Here is a 14,934-nt window from a genome sequence, read left to right as displayed (position 1 = left end):
GAGGAATTTTCCCAGATTTATTTTCCCCCCAAAGTGGCCTGGGTTTTTATCTGGTTTTTGCCTCTCCCAGGCGATCGCATGGCTCTGGTTGGGGTGGAGTGTGGAATGTTTCAGTATAAGGGGTGTCGCAGTTGTGTGGGGCAGACTGGTTGGGCTGGGTGCTCTTTACCTTTCTGCTATTGTTCATTGTTCATAGCTTTATATATAACCTTCAGGGCTGTTGACTGAGGGCCGTGTGGCTCTTTGTTGGACGGCAAGGACACGATGGACCAAAATGGCCTCCTTGTGCGCTGTAAGTTTCTATGTTTCTGTGTTATCGATATCCAGCGACTCATGTTGAGAATTATTTTGGGGGTGTAGGGTAGGGAGGCATCAGGTAAGGGTAGAATCAGGATTAGATATGGTGCCTCTATTGGCAAATATCCTGCCAACATTGCTGCCGAAGTTCACACAATAGCTAGTTAGTGTCCATGGAGTCATACCCCAGTGAGGGTCAGTGCCTTAAGGAGATAAAATTAGGGGGGTGTGGGGAGGAGGAAATTTGAAGTCTTAGGGTTTGGAAAATAATGAAATGTCTCTGTTTATTTCAGACAAAGAAAGCCTGATCACAGACAGCGGGAAACTACACACACTCGACATCCTCCTGACACGCCTGAAAGCCCAGGGTCATCGAGTGCTCATTTACTCCCAGATGACGCGCATGATCGATCTACTGGAGGTAAGGAGTGAACTGATGCTTAATGAATAAAACGTAACTGTGCAAATTACAAACATGCATACTCTCAGAATTGTGACAAAAATGATGCATTTATTGTGGAGTTTGGTTTGGTGATTAACCCTTTGAAATTCGGTCATGATGCAGAGAGCTGGCTGCAGCCAAAGGCCTGTCCCGACACAGTGTTGTAACGTTGGTTGGAATCTGCTTGGTAACAGGATTGAGCATTTGCCGCACAATCTTCAAATGCAGACAGACTTTCTGAATGGTTAGAGATTGTTTTGGGCTGATGATTCCTTTTTGAATTTGAGTGACTCCCTTTCAAAATCCAAATAACTTTCTCCAAGATATAAAAAACAAACCATTCAGGGCAAAATAATGAGTTAATCGTTGGAACATTTCATGATAAGAGACAATTCTAAAATCTCAGAAGCCAAGAGCATATTTGGAAAATCTCAGTAGAAACAGGTTCATCTTCCTGAAAGGAAAGAGAAATATTTGTGCATAAGATTATTCTTCGAGTGCACGCTCGGCTGCAACGCAACCCCACACCCTCTCTACCACCACGCCCTCTCAGGCCCCCCCCCCCGCGCCCTCTCAGGCCCCCCCCCCCCCCGCGCCCTCTCTGGCCCCCCCCCCCCCCGCGCCCTCTCTGGCCCCCCCCCCCGCGCCCTCTCTGGCCCCCCCCCCCCCCGCGCCCTCTCTGGCCCCCCCCCCCCCGCGCCCTCTCAGGCCGCGCCCTCTCTGGCCCCCGCCCGCGCCCTCTCAGGCCCCCCCCCCCCCCGCGCCCTCTCTGGCCCCCCCCCCCTCCCGCACCCTCTCTGGCCCCCCCCGCGCCCTCTCTGCCCCCCCCCCGCACCCTCTCTGGGCCCCCCCCCCCCCCCGCGCCCTCTCTGGGGGCCCCCCCCGCGCCCTCTCGGGGCCCCCCCCCCCCCCGCGCGCCCTCTCTGGCCCCCGCGCCGCCCGCCCTTCAATGCCCTCTCTGGCCCCCGAACCCCCCGGCACCCTCTTCTCCCCCTTTTGAAGCGAGCACTGCCTCGCTCTCTCCCCATAGCCCTGTATCAATCCCAAACTCATCCCACTGCTCCGCTCTCTCCGTATAGCCCTGTATTAATCCCACTGACCCGACTTCTCCCCTTAGCCCTGTATCAATCACAAACTAATCCCACTGCTCTACTTTCTCCCTTAACCCATTATCAATCCCGAACTAATCCCACTTCCCTGCTCTCTCCCCATAGCCTGGTATTAATCCCAAACTAATCCCACTGCCCCACTCTCTTCCCATACCTCTGTATCAATCCCAAACTAATCCCACTTCCCCGCTCTCTCCACCTAGCCCTGTATCAATCACAAACTAATCCCACTGCCTCACTCTCTCCCACTAGCTCTGTATCAATCCTAAACTAATCCCACTGCCCCATTCTCTCCCCTAGCCCTGTGTCGATCCCAAACAATCCCAATGCGTCACTCTCTTCACATAGCCATGTATCTTCCTCTGCTTCCAAAGGTGGAGGAGAGTGTTGGGGGAAGCAGTACTTAATGGTCAAAGTCTTCCCCTGTTGTATACTGGCGCAATAGTTTTGGTGATACTGTCATGTTTTTAACCATTTGTTGCAAAGCTGCTCCTTGATGTCATTGATGTAAGATGCCACGTGTGTTTGAGAAGAGCCCGTGGTAGCACTGTGGGCTGGGATTTAGGATTGGGCCTGCGAGGGAACAGTGTCCGCGGCTGCATTTTCAGCGTAAAGAGGGGGCTGTGAAACGGCTCTTGGGTTGGTCCAGTGCAGTGCTGAGCGTTGCCTCTTTGTCTGATATCATGATGCAGCCAGCGGGGTGTGGTGAGAAAGCAGAGGGTTTTAAATAAGGTCAGAATACTTTCAGGGTAATATTTCATTGATATAGATTGTGAAGCGAAGGTTCCTCCCTATAAAGGCTCAGTTATCAGTGATCGGTGATCTGGCAGGTGTGAAGGAGCCAGTAAAACCGCACCAAAGGAGTTGCTTGTAACTATACACAGATAAAAGCCCTCATTCTGTCCAAAGTGCTTCCTATTCCATATTCTTGTATGCTCTACTGGAATTTATTCCAAAAAAGGCTCGAGGTCCAACTGTGATGAAAAACATGAAGTTTTATAATACTGAGCACTGAAATAACTGGGAGCTAGGGGAGTCCTCGGGTACTTGCTGGGTAGATATTCCAATATAGTAAACCCCTCACAGAGGCACCATGAAAAACTGGGAGCTAGGAGGGTCCTCGGGTACTTGCTGGGTAGATATTCCACTGTAGTGAACCCTGGCAGGATTATCAAATTAAATTCATTATTTTGCTTCAATGTGAAAATTGCAGTAATAGATGGAGACAAATTAAAGGTCCGTCAACATTTGTAACAAAAGGCCACTTAGAAACATAGAACATAGAAATTTACAGCGCAGAAGGAGGCCATTCCGGCCCATCGTGTCCGCGCCGGCCGACAAAGAGCCGCAGGGCACTTGATCAGCAGCCCTAAAGGTTACATACAAACCCATGAACAATGACGGAAAGGCAAAGAGCACCCAGCCCAACCAGTCCACCTCAGACAACTGCGACACCCCTTATACTAAAACATTCTACACTCCACACCAACCGGAGCCATGTGATCTCCTGGGAGAGGCAAAAACCAGATAAAAACCCAGGCCAATTTAGGGAGAAGAAATCTGGGAAAATTCCTCTCCGACCCATCCAGGCAATCGAAATTAGTCCAGGAGATCACCCTGGTCGTATTCGATTCCCTGCAGTACTTACCATTATAACTGCGATGTCCAACAAAAGGTCATCCAGTCTAATCCCAATTACCAGCTCTAGATCCGTAACCCTGCAGGTTGCTGCACTTTAAGTGCTCATCCAACCATCTCTTAAAAGTGGTGAGGGTTTCTGCATCCACCACTCTTCCAGGCAGTGAGTTCCAGATCCCCACAACCCTCTGTGTAAAGAAGCACCCCTCAAATCCCCTCTAAGCCTTCCACCAACCACCTTAAAACTATGCCCCCTATAATAGACCCCTCCACCAATGGAAATAGACTCTTAGTATCCACTGTATCCAGGTCCCTCAATATTTTGTACACCTCAATGAGGTCTCCTCTCAATCTCCTCTGTTCCAATGAGAACAAACCCAGCCTATCCAATCTGTCCTCATAACTAAGATTCTCCATTCCAGGCATCATCCGAGTAAATCTCTGCACCCTCTCTCGTGCAATCACATATTTCCTATAATATGGCGACCAGAACTGCACACAGTACTCCAGCTGTGGCCTAACCAAAGTATTATACAATTTAAGCATAACCTCCCTGCTCTTATATTCGATGTCTCGGCCAATAAAGGCAAGCATTCCGTATGCCTTCTTAACCACCTTAACCACCTGGCCTGCTACTTTCAGGGATCTGTGGACACAGCACTCCAAGGTCCCTTTGTTCATCTACACTATTAAGTGGCCTACCGCTTAATGTGTATACCCTTTCCTTATTAGCCCTCCCAAAGTGCATCACCTCACACTTCTCTGAATTAAATTCCATTTGCCACTGCTCTGCCCACCTGACCAGTAGATTGATATCCTCCGACAGCCCATGACTTTTCTCTTCATTATTAACCACACAGCCAATTTTGCAAACTTTTTAATCATACTCCCTATATTCAAATCTAAATTGTTGATATATACCACAAAAAGCAAGGAGCCCTGCGGAACCCCACTGGAAACATCCTTCCAGTCACAAAAACATCCATCAACGTTTTGTTACATATTTGTCACAGTTCTGATGGGCAAGGGATGGTCTCTACTTGAAACGCCAGTCTGTAACTCACTCTCAGGTAGGCGTTTCTATATATAAATCACCCGAACCTCACGATTAGATTCCAGCCGGTAACTCACTCCGGGGTATCTGTTCTATATATAAACCACCCGAGCCCCCCTCTTAGATTCTAGACGGTAACTCACTCCGGGGTATCTATTATATTGTATATAATTTCCCCCAAACCTCTCTATTAGATTCCAGCCTGTTACTCACTTCCGGCTATCCGTTTTTAAAAAAAATTAGCAGTTCACGTGGGATGAAAAGGACCCAAAGTGGTTCAGCTGATCGCCTAAGTCTGATGTGTAGACACATTGGCCCGGATTTTGAGGTAAAAATAATGGTGACGCTATCAGGGCTCACCGTTATTAAAGAGTAAATCAGACAGCAACTTCCAACGACAGCACATAGGCAGTTAAACGCGGAAATCAAGATGTTACTGTCCAAGCTGCCCTGCTGTGTGCCACGAGCTGTGCTGCACTGGGACGTCACCAGCATTGAAACACATGGAACGCGTTGTTATCCATTGGGCACCCATTTAAACACGCCAGGAAAAGTTAGCGCTTGGCTATTCAAGTGAATTTTTAATGGCGTGATAAATCTTAATTACTGCTAAACAACATCTCTGGCACTGAAAATTGACTAACAAGTGTGGAGTCTCATTCCTTCAGATTTTAATTATTATTAGAGATTGGTTTCTACTCTGCCTCAGTAAGGATTCTTCAATCTGATTGGTTGAAGAGACATTGCTTGACCTGTTCACACAGATCCCCTGTATAGGGCACAGCGACAAAATGGATTTCTAATCACTGCAACTTCCAGTGCAAAAGCCCCTAAAAGGTGTTTGTGTAATGGACAGCGCGCGCGTTTGTTCACTGCTGACTGCACAATCCCGGCCATTGTATCTTTCTGCTCAGGGAGTTGGAGAGCAACAAATTCCCATCTAAATGAGTTTTGCTAATATTTACCACAGGAAAAGCTAGATAAACAACAAAAATACGAGATACGCAGATGCTGAATTCAGTAGAATATAATGGGAATCGGTGTGACTTTTTTTCCATCCCAGGTTTCGATGCTAATCTTCTGATTCCCTATAAATAACATGTCTGTCAACAGAATCCTTCTCATCTGCTCTGTTGTGAACTGCCTGTGTGTATTGTATGTAGAAACACATGGCAGAGACTATACTCTGGTCTATTGTAAGAATGTTGTCTGTAAATGTACATATACACAGTGATGAATTGCAGAATCTCTAACTTGTAGTGTTTGAAGCACAGGTGAGTTACCACAACTTGTACCACGAGGGTTTAAGTTTGTGTAAAGCTCTGGGCATTGTATGTATACGACAAGCCTAATTCAGTATCATTTCTATATTGGAATCATTTGGTTTTAGTTTTAACTGATTTCAGTGTGGATTTGAGAGGTGGTGCTGAGTACTACATCAGGTGATGTCCTGGCAGCTAGCTCAGGTGATGGCAACATACACCACGCGTGAAGTATAAAGCTCATCGTGGGGTGAACCTGCGATAGCATTGGGATAGCTTGTGCAGCTTCTAGTTAAACCAAGCACAGGTATCTTCCAGCCTTCACGATGTGGTTCGGGATCTGGAATATTAGGTCCTTCATTGAAGCACCTGTGAACTCATATCTTTTTGGCGTGGAAACAAGTCATCCTCACTTCGAGGGACTGCCTATGATGATGATGATGATGGATCTGATCTACCAGTCTGTTCCTGCAACAAGCTGCTTTGACCTTACAACTGCACCTCATGCACCAGGCATGTAATAGCATGAATTCAATGCTGCCAGCCTGTCTGTGGAAGTTTTATCGTCAATGAAGACCACACATAAACTTATTTTAATTTACAAAACCACCTACTTTGAACAGAAGCTATCATAAAAATCGTACTTCGAAGACTTGTCACGAGTGCAGTGCAACGTTTTGTGTGCAGCTGCTCTGATCCAGGCAGCTGTTAACTTGTGGGGCCCCAACTTGTGTTACATAATCAGCAATGTATCTTGTCCACCTCGACGTGCAGTGGGAAGCTTCGCTCGTTGTAAATTGAGACTGTGCAGTGGGAAGCTGCCCAGTAACCTGTTTACCCACCTGTGAGGAAGACCTGCTAACTGCAGGGTTTTTTTTAAGATCATGTAGAATATACTGAGCATTTCGCTAATCCCCTCTCTTGAAGATACTACCTGTAGCCGGGCTTTGGCTCTCCGGATTTTGGCAGCCCTCTGATCCCTCCCTGCCACCTCCTTGGTTGAGATCAGGACAGGCTGAGTGATTGAGCTCATGTGTACAGCTCAGTGCTACACTGGGTGGTGACATCATTCATCATTATTGGGGAATAGGTGAAACAGTTTAACACTAATTTCAACACCAGAGAGACAAACAGTGACACAAACCTGAAGTCTATCTCCGATCTGGCTTGGCTCCTAACTCCAGTCTCATTGCTATGCTGATGCACTTGGATATCCAGCTGACAGCTACACCATGCATATATCAGCACTGCACCACACTAGCAGCAGGCTTTTCTCTCAATAAAAACACTAAATATATTTTCAAGTTTGTCATTGCAGACTGCATAGAAAGAAAGATCTGCTGCTGCTTCCAGTTGGCAACAGTATGTGTGGGAGAGTTGCTGTGAACTTGCCCGAATACTGCAGCTCCTTCCTGCCTCTTGCAAGTCTCACCAATGCAGCTGCCCGTTGATCATTAACTGCACCCTTACTCTTTCACCCATTGATATTCTTGCCCCACCCCCGGCTCTCCTCTGTCTCCCCCTCTCCTCCGTCACCCTTTTTCTGTTTTAAAACCCAAGTTTGGTGTCTCCTAATCCCTATTTTCTGATTTATTTTGCCTTTTCTCATACTCTTTTTAAATCTTGATGCAGTTCTGCTCTGTGGGCTTTGGTCCTTCACCTCAGTTTTCCCCACAGCTCGTGTGATAACATTGGATTGTCACATTTGGAATGTGGTGCAGATAACTTAACTTTTTCTAAACATGGATTAGCGATGGTGCGTTGAATGAGGCACGCTGAAGCTTACAGTTAAAATGGGAAGTAAGCTTCACTGACACATTTTATATGGTGCCATGTTTACCTGTAAAGCGGTCACTGAAGTACTCCGACAGTTTCCTGGCATGTTGAGGCTCTGTATAGCAGTACTGATAAAGGTTCTGCCGTTTCTTGGTGCTTACACAGGCATCTCCCATAGGCAATTTACAGCTCATGATTTCACATTCCTTTATTACAGTTTCATCGGTCCCATGGTAATTTCTGACCCCTGGATACGTGAGCGGACTCACTTTGTATCCCCATCTGTCTGATTGGAGCCTTTTTGTACACTGAGCTCTCTTCCCCCTCAGCTGTCTAGCTGCCTTGGTTGGAAAGCTTTCACTGTACTGGAGCAGGAGTTGACTATTCATGGAAAGATCCTGAGCCTGCAGTCATTCCCAGTGACACACCTTGTGAGTGTTGGGCCATGTCAGCAATTAGCACATCCTGAGATTTGATCCAAACCAAACTGCAGTGTCAGTCAAACTGATTGAACAAGCTCATTTAGAAAGCCTGTTGCCTAGTGACCCTGGCTCAGCATCCGCTTGACAATGATTGCCTTCTGTCTCTTCCATTGGAGAGATTTTTTTAACCCTATGTGTACCTCACCTATCCGTAACAAACATCAGGGAGCATGCCTGGATGGGTGCGATTGGTATTGCACTGTTTCTGAGCCTGGCAAGTCTGTTGTTTGTCATTTCAATCATTATTTTCTAATGCATTTGTTCAAACTAATCCTGGTTTAAGCCAGTACACGATTTAACCAACACTTTGAATACACACTGTGAGGGAACTTGTACTAGGAGTACATGTAATGACACCAAAGCGAATCAGTGCCATTAACTCCTGTGGTGTTAGTAACAATCTCAGGCCCGATCCACTATCTTGGTCATGTATGAGCAGCTCCTTTACTCATACTTACAGCCATGTCAGTGCAGATCTAGTGATTGTTCATAGATGAATAGATGCCAAGGAGCTGCCTCCCATGGAATGGTGCCCCAGCAAGAGTCTCTGCCTTTGGGTAAGAAGGGGATAAAGGGTAGTCGTGTGACGGATGAGAAACAAGTGCCATACGACATCAGAGCAGAAAGAGTGACAAAACAAAGGAAGAACTTGCATTTATAATGGCGCCTTTCACAACCTCGAGACGTCCCAAAGCGCTGTACTGCCAATGAAGGACATTTTGAAGTCACTGTTGTAATATAGGAAAAGCAGCAGCCAAAAGGCATTGAAGTTCTCAGCTGACACACAGACTTCATACAACCCAGGCGAGGGAGAAACCTACAGCCTGGTACTGCTGCAGAGACTGATCCTTATGTTGATGTACCGTAGGAAGAACCAACCATAACCAGACAGTACACAAACCAGAAGCTGCTGGGTTCTGGCACCTTCGCCTCGGTGCCATGCAGATGTACACGTGTGTGAATGAAATGCAGCATCTTTCACAACCTCAGCACATCTCAAAGCGCTTTACAGCCAATGAAGTTGTTTTGAAGTGTAGTCACTGTTGAAATGTGGGAAACTCAGGTGCCATTTGAACACAGCAAGTTCCCACAAACAGCAATTGGATAATGGCCAGATAATCTGTTTTAGTGATGTTGATCAGGACACCGGGGAGAACTCCTGTGCTTTTGTAAGAAATAGCGCCATGGGAGTTTTTACACCCGCTTGAGAGAGCGGGTGTGGCCCCGTTTTCACATCTCGTCGGAAAGACGGCACCTCCAACAATGCACCAATCCCTCAGTACTGCATTGGAGTGTCAACCTGGATTATGTGCTCCACACTCTTGAACGCAGAATCTTCTGACTCAGGAGAATGCTCCCACTGAACCACAGCTGAGACATAACCCTGTCTGCACAGGACATTGGGATGCAAAATGTCACAAAATAGACCCTGGGCAGAAGCAAGGCTCAGCACAAGTCAACAAATAGGTTCACCCGGAAATAGATCAAATGAGCAAATGTGTGTTTGTACTCTGAACAGGAATGTCAACAACAGTCCCTGTCCTACAATTCTGTCTCCAATCATGACCTGAGTCATTCACACATACTGAGTGGAGAGGATGGTTATAATTTTACTGATGAGAGTAACTCGGATGATCCCAAGACCTTAGACTCTCGGTGCTGAATTGTGTTTTATCTGCTGGGGAATCAAAGCCTGGATACCTAACCCAAGGCATGTGCTGACGGGCACAGATGATTTAGGTGAAAGCAAACCATTTGACTTGTACGGTGAGCGCAGAGCTCGAGGACACGGGTTTAAAATAAACAAGCCTTAATGAGCCTAGAGATTAGAGTGGGTGCATTCCTCCGCAAAACAAGAGTGTTGGAATGGTCTCTGAGCAGCAGCTTGTGCTGAGGGGGCCAATTCGCTCAAAGTAGCCGCATTAATGTGGTTGGGGGCAGGATTGGAGGCGATGAAAAGCTCCACTGATCAGGTGTAACCTGTGCTGCTGGGGTGGTGGATTGGTATGCTATCCAGCAATTGGCAAACTTCAGTTGACAAGATGGATAAAGAATTGAGAAAAGGAGAATAGTAACACCATGGTCAAAACAAATTCAGAAGCGATATTGGCTAAAGGTATCCAGTGTTGTCACGAGAATTTTAGTAAAGTCTAAGTGGAGGAGTGTGGAATCTACATATTGTTCCCACCAACACTGAAAAAATATCCTGCATTATAATGATAGATTCTGTCCTTCCAAACTTGTGTCTGGAGTGAGCACTTAGTACTGGTGGGTACAGGTCTGTCGCTGTATAATACTTGGGTACACTGGTGTACAGTACTGGTGGGTACATGTCTGTCACTGTGTAACACTGGGATATAGGTGGGTACAGGTCTGCCACTGTGTAACACTGGGATCTAGGTGGGTACAGGTCTGTCACTGTATAATACTTGGGTACACTGGTGTACAGTACTGGTGGGTACATGACTGTCACTGTGTAACACTGGGGTATTGGTGGGTACAGGTCTGTCACTGTTACACTGAGATATAGGTGGGTACAGGTCTATAACTGTGTAACACTGGGATATAGGTGGGTACAGGTCTGCCACTGTGTAACACTGGGATCTAGGTGGGTACAGGTCTGTCGCTGTATAATACTTGGGTACACTGGTGTACAGTACTAGTGGGTACATGTCTGTCACTGTGTAACACTGGGGTATTGGTGGGTACAGGTCTGTCACTGTTACACTGAAATATAGGTGGGTACAGGTCTATAACTGTGTAACACTGGGATATAGGTGGGTACAGGTCTGCCACTGTGTAACACTGGGATCTAGGTGGGTCCAGGTCTGTCGCTGTATAATACTTGGGTAAACTGGTGTACAGTACTGATGGGTACATGTCTGTCACTGTGTAACACTGGGGTATAGGTGGGTTCAGGTCTGCCACTGTGTAACACTGGGATCTAAGTGGGTACAGGTCTGTCTCTATCTCTGTAACCTTCTCCAGCACTACAACCCTCTTGGATCTCTGCGCTCCTCCAATACTGGCTTCTTGTGCGTCCCCGATTAGATTTGCTTCACCATGGCGGACATGCATACAGCTGCCTAGGCCCTAAGTCTCCCTCTCCTTTAAGATATTCCTTAAAACCTACCACATCCTTTCCTAATATCTAGTTTGGTAGCTCGGTGTCAAATTGTGTCCTATAACGCTCTGTGAAGTGCCTCGGATTGTTTTACTATGTTAAAGGCACTATATCAATGCAAGTTGTTTAAAGGCATCAGGCTCTGGAGCTTGTGGGGTAATGTAATTATTTCTCCCCCCCCCCCAAAAAAAACTGGTGTAACTAGGCACCAAGCTAATCAGTGACATCAATGTTAAATACCAAATGTCTAACTTTGTGGTTGTTTAGAGTTGTGTGATGACAATCAGTCTGAACAGCCCTTTGTGCATTATGACAGTGGAAAAGAATGGATGTAATTACTTCTGGTTTTACATAAACCAGTATCAGAACAAGGCGTTACGGTCAAACAGATCTCTTTGTTACATTTCCTATCCCAAGTATGGGAATCTAGCCAGCAACGTAATGGGACCAGTGCTTTCATAACAAGACTTGATTCCCTCACTCAGCTTGCCTCGCGTCACAGACTCTTAATGCATGCTGATGTGTAGAAAGACACTTCACTCCTACATACTCCCTCAGCAAATAAATTCCTTCACACAGTACGTAATCACATCTGAGCTGGAGAGCTGCCGAGCCCGTAGCTTGCACACTTAGAGGAGGTGAATGCTCAGCAAATGCTGCACCTCGTTGGCAGTAACAGGAAATTTGATTGCAAACCACTGCATTTAACCGTCGTCACTGTCCAGGCCTAATCCCCAACAACATTTGTGCGCATCACCTTCAGCAAGGTGCTATAGAGCATCGCATGAGGCAGAACCAGTGCTAACAGTGCGGTGTGCCTGGGAGCAGTGATGGGCCTGTGGGGAGGGTACAGGGAGCATTGATGGGCCTGTGGGGAGGGTGTGTGGCGCAGTAATGGGCGTGTGCGGAGGGTGTGGGGAGCAGTGATGGGCCTGTGGGGAGCAGTGTTGGGCCTGTGGGCAGGGTGCGGGGAGCAGTAATGGGCCTGCGGGCAGGGTGCGGAGAGCAGTGATGGGCCTGTGGGGAGGGTGCGGGGAGCAGTGTTGGGCCTGTGGGGAGGGTGCGGGGAGCAGTGATGGGCCTGCGGGCAGGGTGCGGGGAGCAGTGATGGGCCTGCGGGCATGATGTGGGGAGCAGTGATGGGCCTGTGGGCAGGATGTGGGGAGCAGTGATGGGCCTGCGGGGATGGTGTGGGGAGCAGTGATAGGCCTGTGGGGAGGGTGCGGGGAGCAGTGATGGGCCTGTGCGGAGCAGTGTTGGGCCTGTGGGGAGGGTGCGGGGAGCAGTGATGGGCCTGTGGGGAGGGTGCGGGGAGCAGTGATGGGCCTACGGGGAGCAGTGATGGGCCTGCGGGGAGGGTGCGGGGAGCAGTGATGGGCCTGTGGGGAGCAGTGTTGGGCCTGTGGGGAGGGTGCGGAGAGCAGTGATGGGCCTGCGGGCAGGGTGCGGGGAGCAGTGATGAGGCCGTGGGGAGGGTGCGGGGAGCAGTGATGGGCCTGTGGGGAGGGTGCGGGGAATAGCGATGGGCCTGTAGGGAGCATTGATGGGCCTGTGGGGAGGGTGTGTGGCGCAGTAATGGGCGTGTGGGGAGGGTGTGGGGAGCAGTGATGGGCCTGTGGGGAGGGTGCGGGGAGCAATGATGGGCCTGTGGGGAGCAGTGTTGGGCCTGTGGGGAGGGTGCGGGGAGCAGTGATGGGCCTGTGGGGAGGGTGCGGGGAGCAGTGTTGGGCCTGTGGGGAGCAGTGTTGGGCCTGTGAGGAGGGTGCGGGGAGCAGTGATGGGCCTGTGGGGAGGGTGCGGGGAACAGTGATGGGCCTGTGGAGAGCATGTGGGGAGCAGTGATGGGCCTGTGGGGAGCTGTGATGGGCCTGTGGGGAGGGTGTGTGGCGCAGTGATGGGCGTGTGCGGAGGGTGTGGGGAGCAGTGATGGGCCTGTGGGGAGCAGTGATGGGCCTGTGGATAGGGTGTGGGGAGCAGCGATGGGCCTGTGGGGAGGGTGTGGGGAGCAGTGATGGGCCTGTGGGGAGCAGTGATGGGTCTGTGGGGAGGGTGTGGGGAGCAGCGATGGGCCTGTGGGGAGGGTGCGGGGAACAGTGATGGGCCTGTGGGGAGCAGTGATGGGCCTGTGGGGAGGCTGTGGGGAGCAGTGATGGTCCTGTGGGGAGGGTGTGGGGAGCAGCGATGGGCCTATGGGGAGGGTGTGCTGAGCAGTGATGGGCCTGTGGGGAGCAGTGATGGGTCTGTGGGGAGCAGCGATGGGCCTGTGGGGAGTGTGTGGGGAGCAGTGATTGTCCTGTGGGGAGGGTGCGGGGAGCAGTGATGGGCCTGTGCGGAGGGTGTGGGGAGCAGCGATGGGCCTGTGGGGAGGGTGTGGGGAGCAGTGATGGGCCTGTGGGGAGCAGCGATGGGCCTGTGGGGAGGGTGCGGGGAACAGTGATGGGCCTGTGGGGAGCAGTGGTGGGCCTGTGGGGAGGGTGTGGGGAGCAGTGATGGGCCTGTGGGGAGGGTGTGGGGAGCAGCGATGGGCCTGTGGGGAGGGTGCGGGGAACAGTGATGGGCCTGTGGGGAGCAGTGATGGGCCTGTGGGGAGGGTGTGGGGAGCAGTGATGGGCCTGTGGGGAGGGTCTGGGAAGCAGCGATGGGCCTGTGGGGAGGGTGTGGGGAGCAGCGATGGGCCTGTGGGGAGCAGTGATGGGTCTGTGGGGAGGGTGTGGGGAGCAGCGATGGGCCTGTGGGGAGCAGTGATGGGTCTGTGGGGAGATTGCAGGAACCCTGAACCATATTCTGTACCAGGTGCCACTCCCCTGCCGCCACTGTGCTCACTCGCCTCCATCGGCTCCTGATCCCTTTACATCTCAAGCTTAACATTTTCATCCTTTTATTAAAATCTCTTCATAGCCTTACTCCTCCTTATCTCTGTAACCTTCTCTAGCCCTGCAACACTCCAAGAACTTTACCTTTCTGCAACTCTGCTCTCTTGTGAATCTCAACATTCCTTCTTCCCTCCATCGGCAGCCGTGCCTTCAGCCACCCTCTCTACAACTCTCTCCTTTAAGATCCTCCTCAAACCCACCTTTATGACCAAATTTTTATTCGCCCTCTTGTATCTCCCTCTTTGGTTCAGTGTTAATTTTTGTCTGATTAGGCCTGTAAAATCCCTACATTGGAGGAGCTATATAAATGCAAGTTGTTGGGCCATAAGGAATGAAAAATGACCAGATTCCTCTGTTGATAGATGCTGGAAAGGTCAGAGGTCGCTTGATGACAGGGTCAGCTGTGCCCCCTTTGATAGAAAATCTCGATAATTATGGATGAGGAAAGGCTAACCTCTTCGCACTACAACAAATTTCGGGTAAATTAGAAATGTTCCCAGGGCATGCTGTGAATGGGTGGTCTGGATGGACCAAACCTGCCTGAAACTGTTACCATGCAAATGACCTCGGGGTCTTCAGCTCCACCACTCTATCTGAGTCCATTCCATGTGTGGGCACTTCCTGGTATATTAGCCCTGAATCCTGCTGACGTTCACTGTCTAGGCTCACATGAAGAATGGAGGAAACCGGACAAGAAATGGACAAGTGAATTGCAATCTTTTTAAATTTAGACTAATCTGGATCCAATTCCCAGCTCAAATCAGTTTGCTTGTGCTGGAAGAGAACTGAGATAAGAAGGTTGTGTTCTGTTCCAGTCCCAGGTAGAGTGATGGACAGAAGATGGCAGGGTCTATTCGGAGCTCTGCAGTGAGCCTGG

At 49.5% G+C, this 14,934-nt stretch overlaps 1 protein-coding gene across 1 annotated transcript in view; it reads left to right on the top strand.

Annotated features, from left to right (window-relative positions):
- ino80 (INO80 complex ATPase subunit) overlaps positions 1–14,934 on the top strand; it is a 165,546-nt gene that overhangs the window by 114,509 nt on the left and 36,103 nt on the right. The window contains exon 13 of the mRNA XM_070877851.1: positions 591–718. Within this exon, the coding sequence (XP_070733952.1) occupies positions 591–718 (128 nt within the window). The remainder of the gene's footprint in view (positions 1–590; positions 719–14,934) is intronic.

This window comes from Pristiophorus japonicus, chromosome 4 (assembly GCF_044704955.1).
Source record: "Pristiophorus japonicus isolate sPriJap1 chromosome 4, sPriJap1.hap1, whole genome shotgun sequence".
NCBI lineage: Eukaryota > Metazoa > Chordata > Chondrichthyes > Pristiophoridae > Pristiophorus > Pristiophorus japonicus.
The sequence above is the reverse complement of the archived record's forward strand: the minus strand, read 5'-3'. Positions and strand labels throughout refer to the sequence as shown.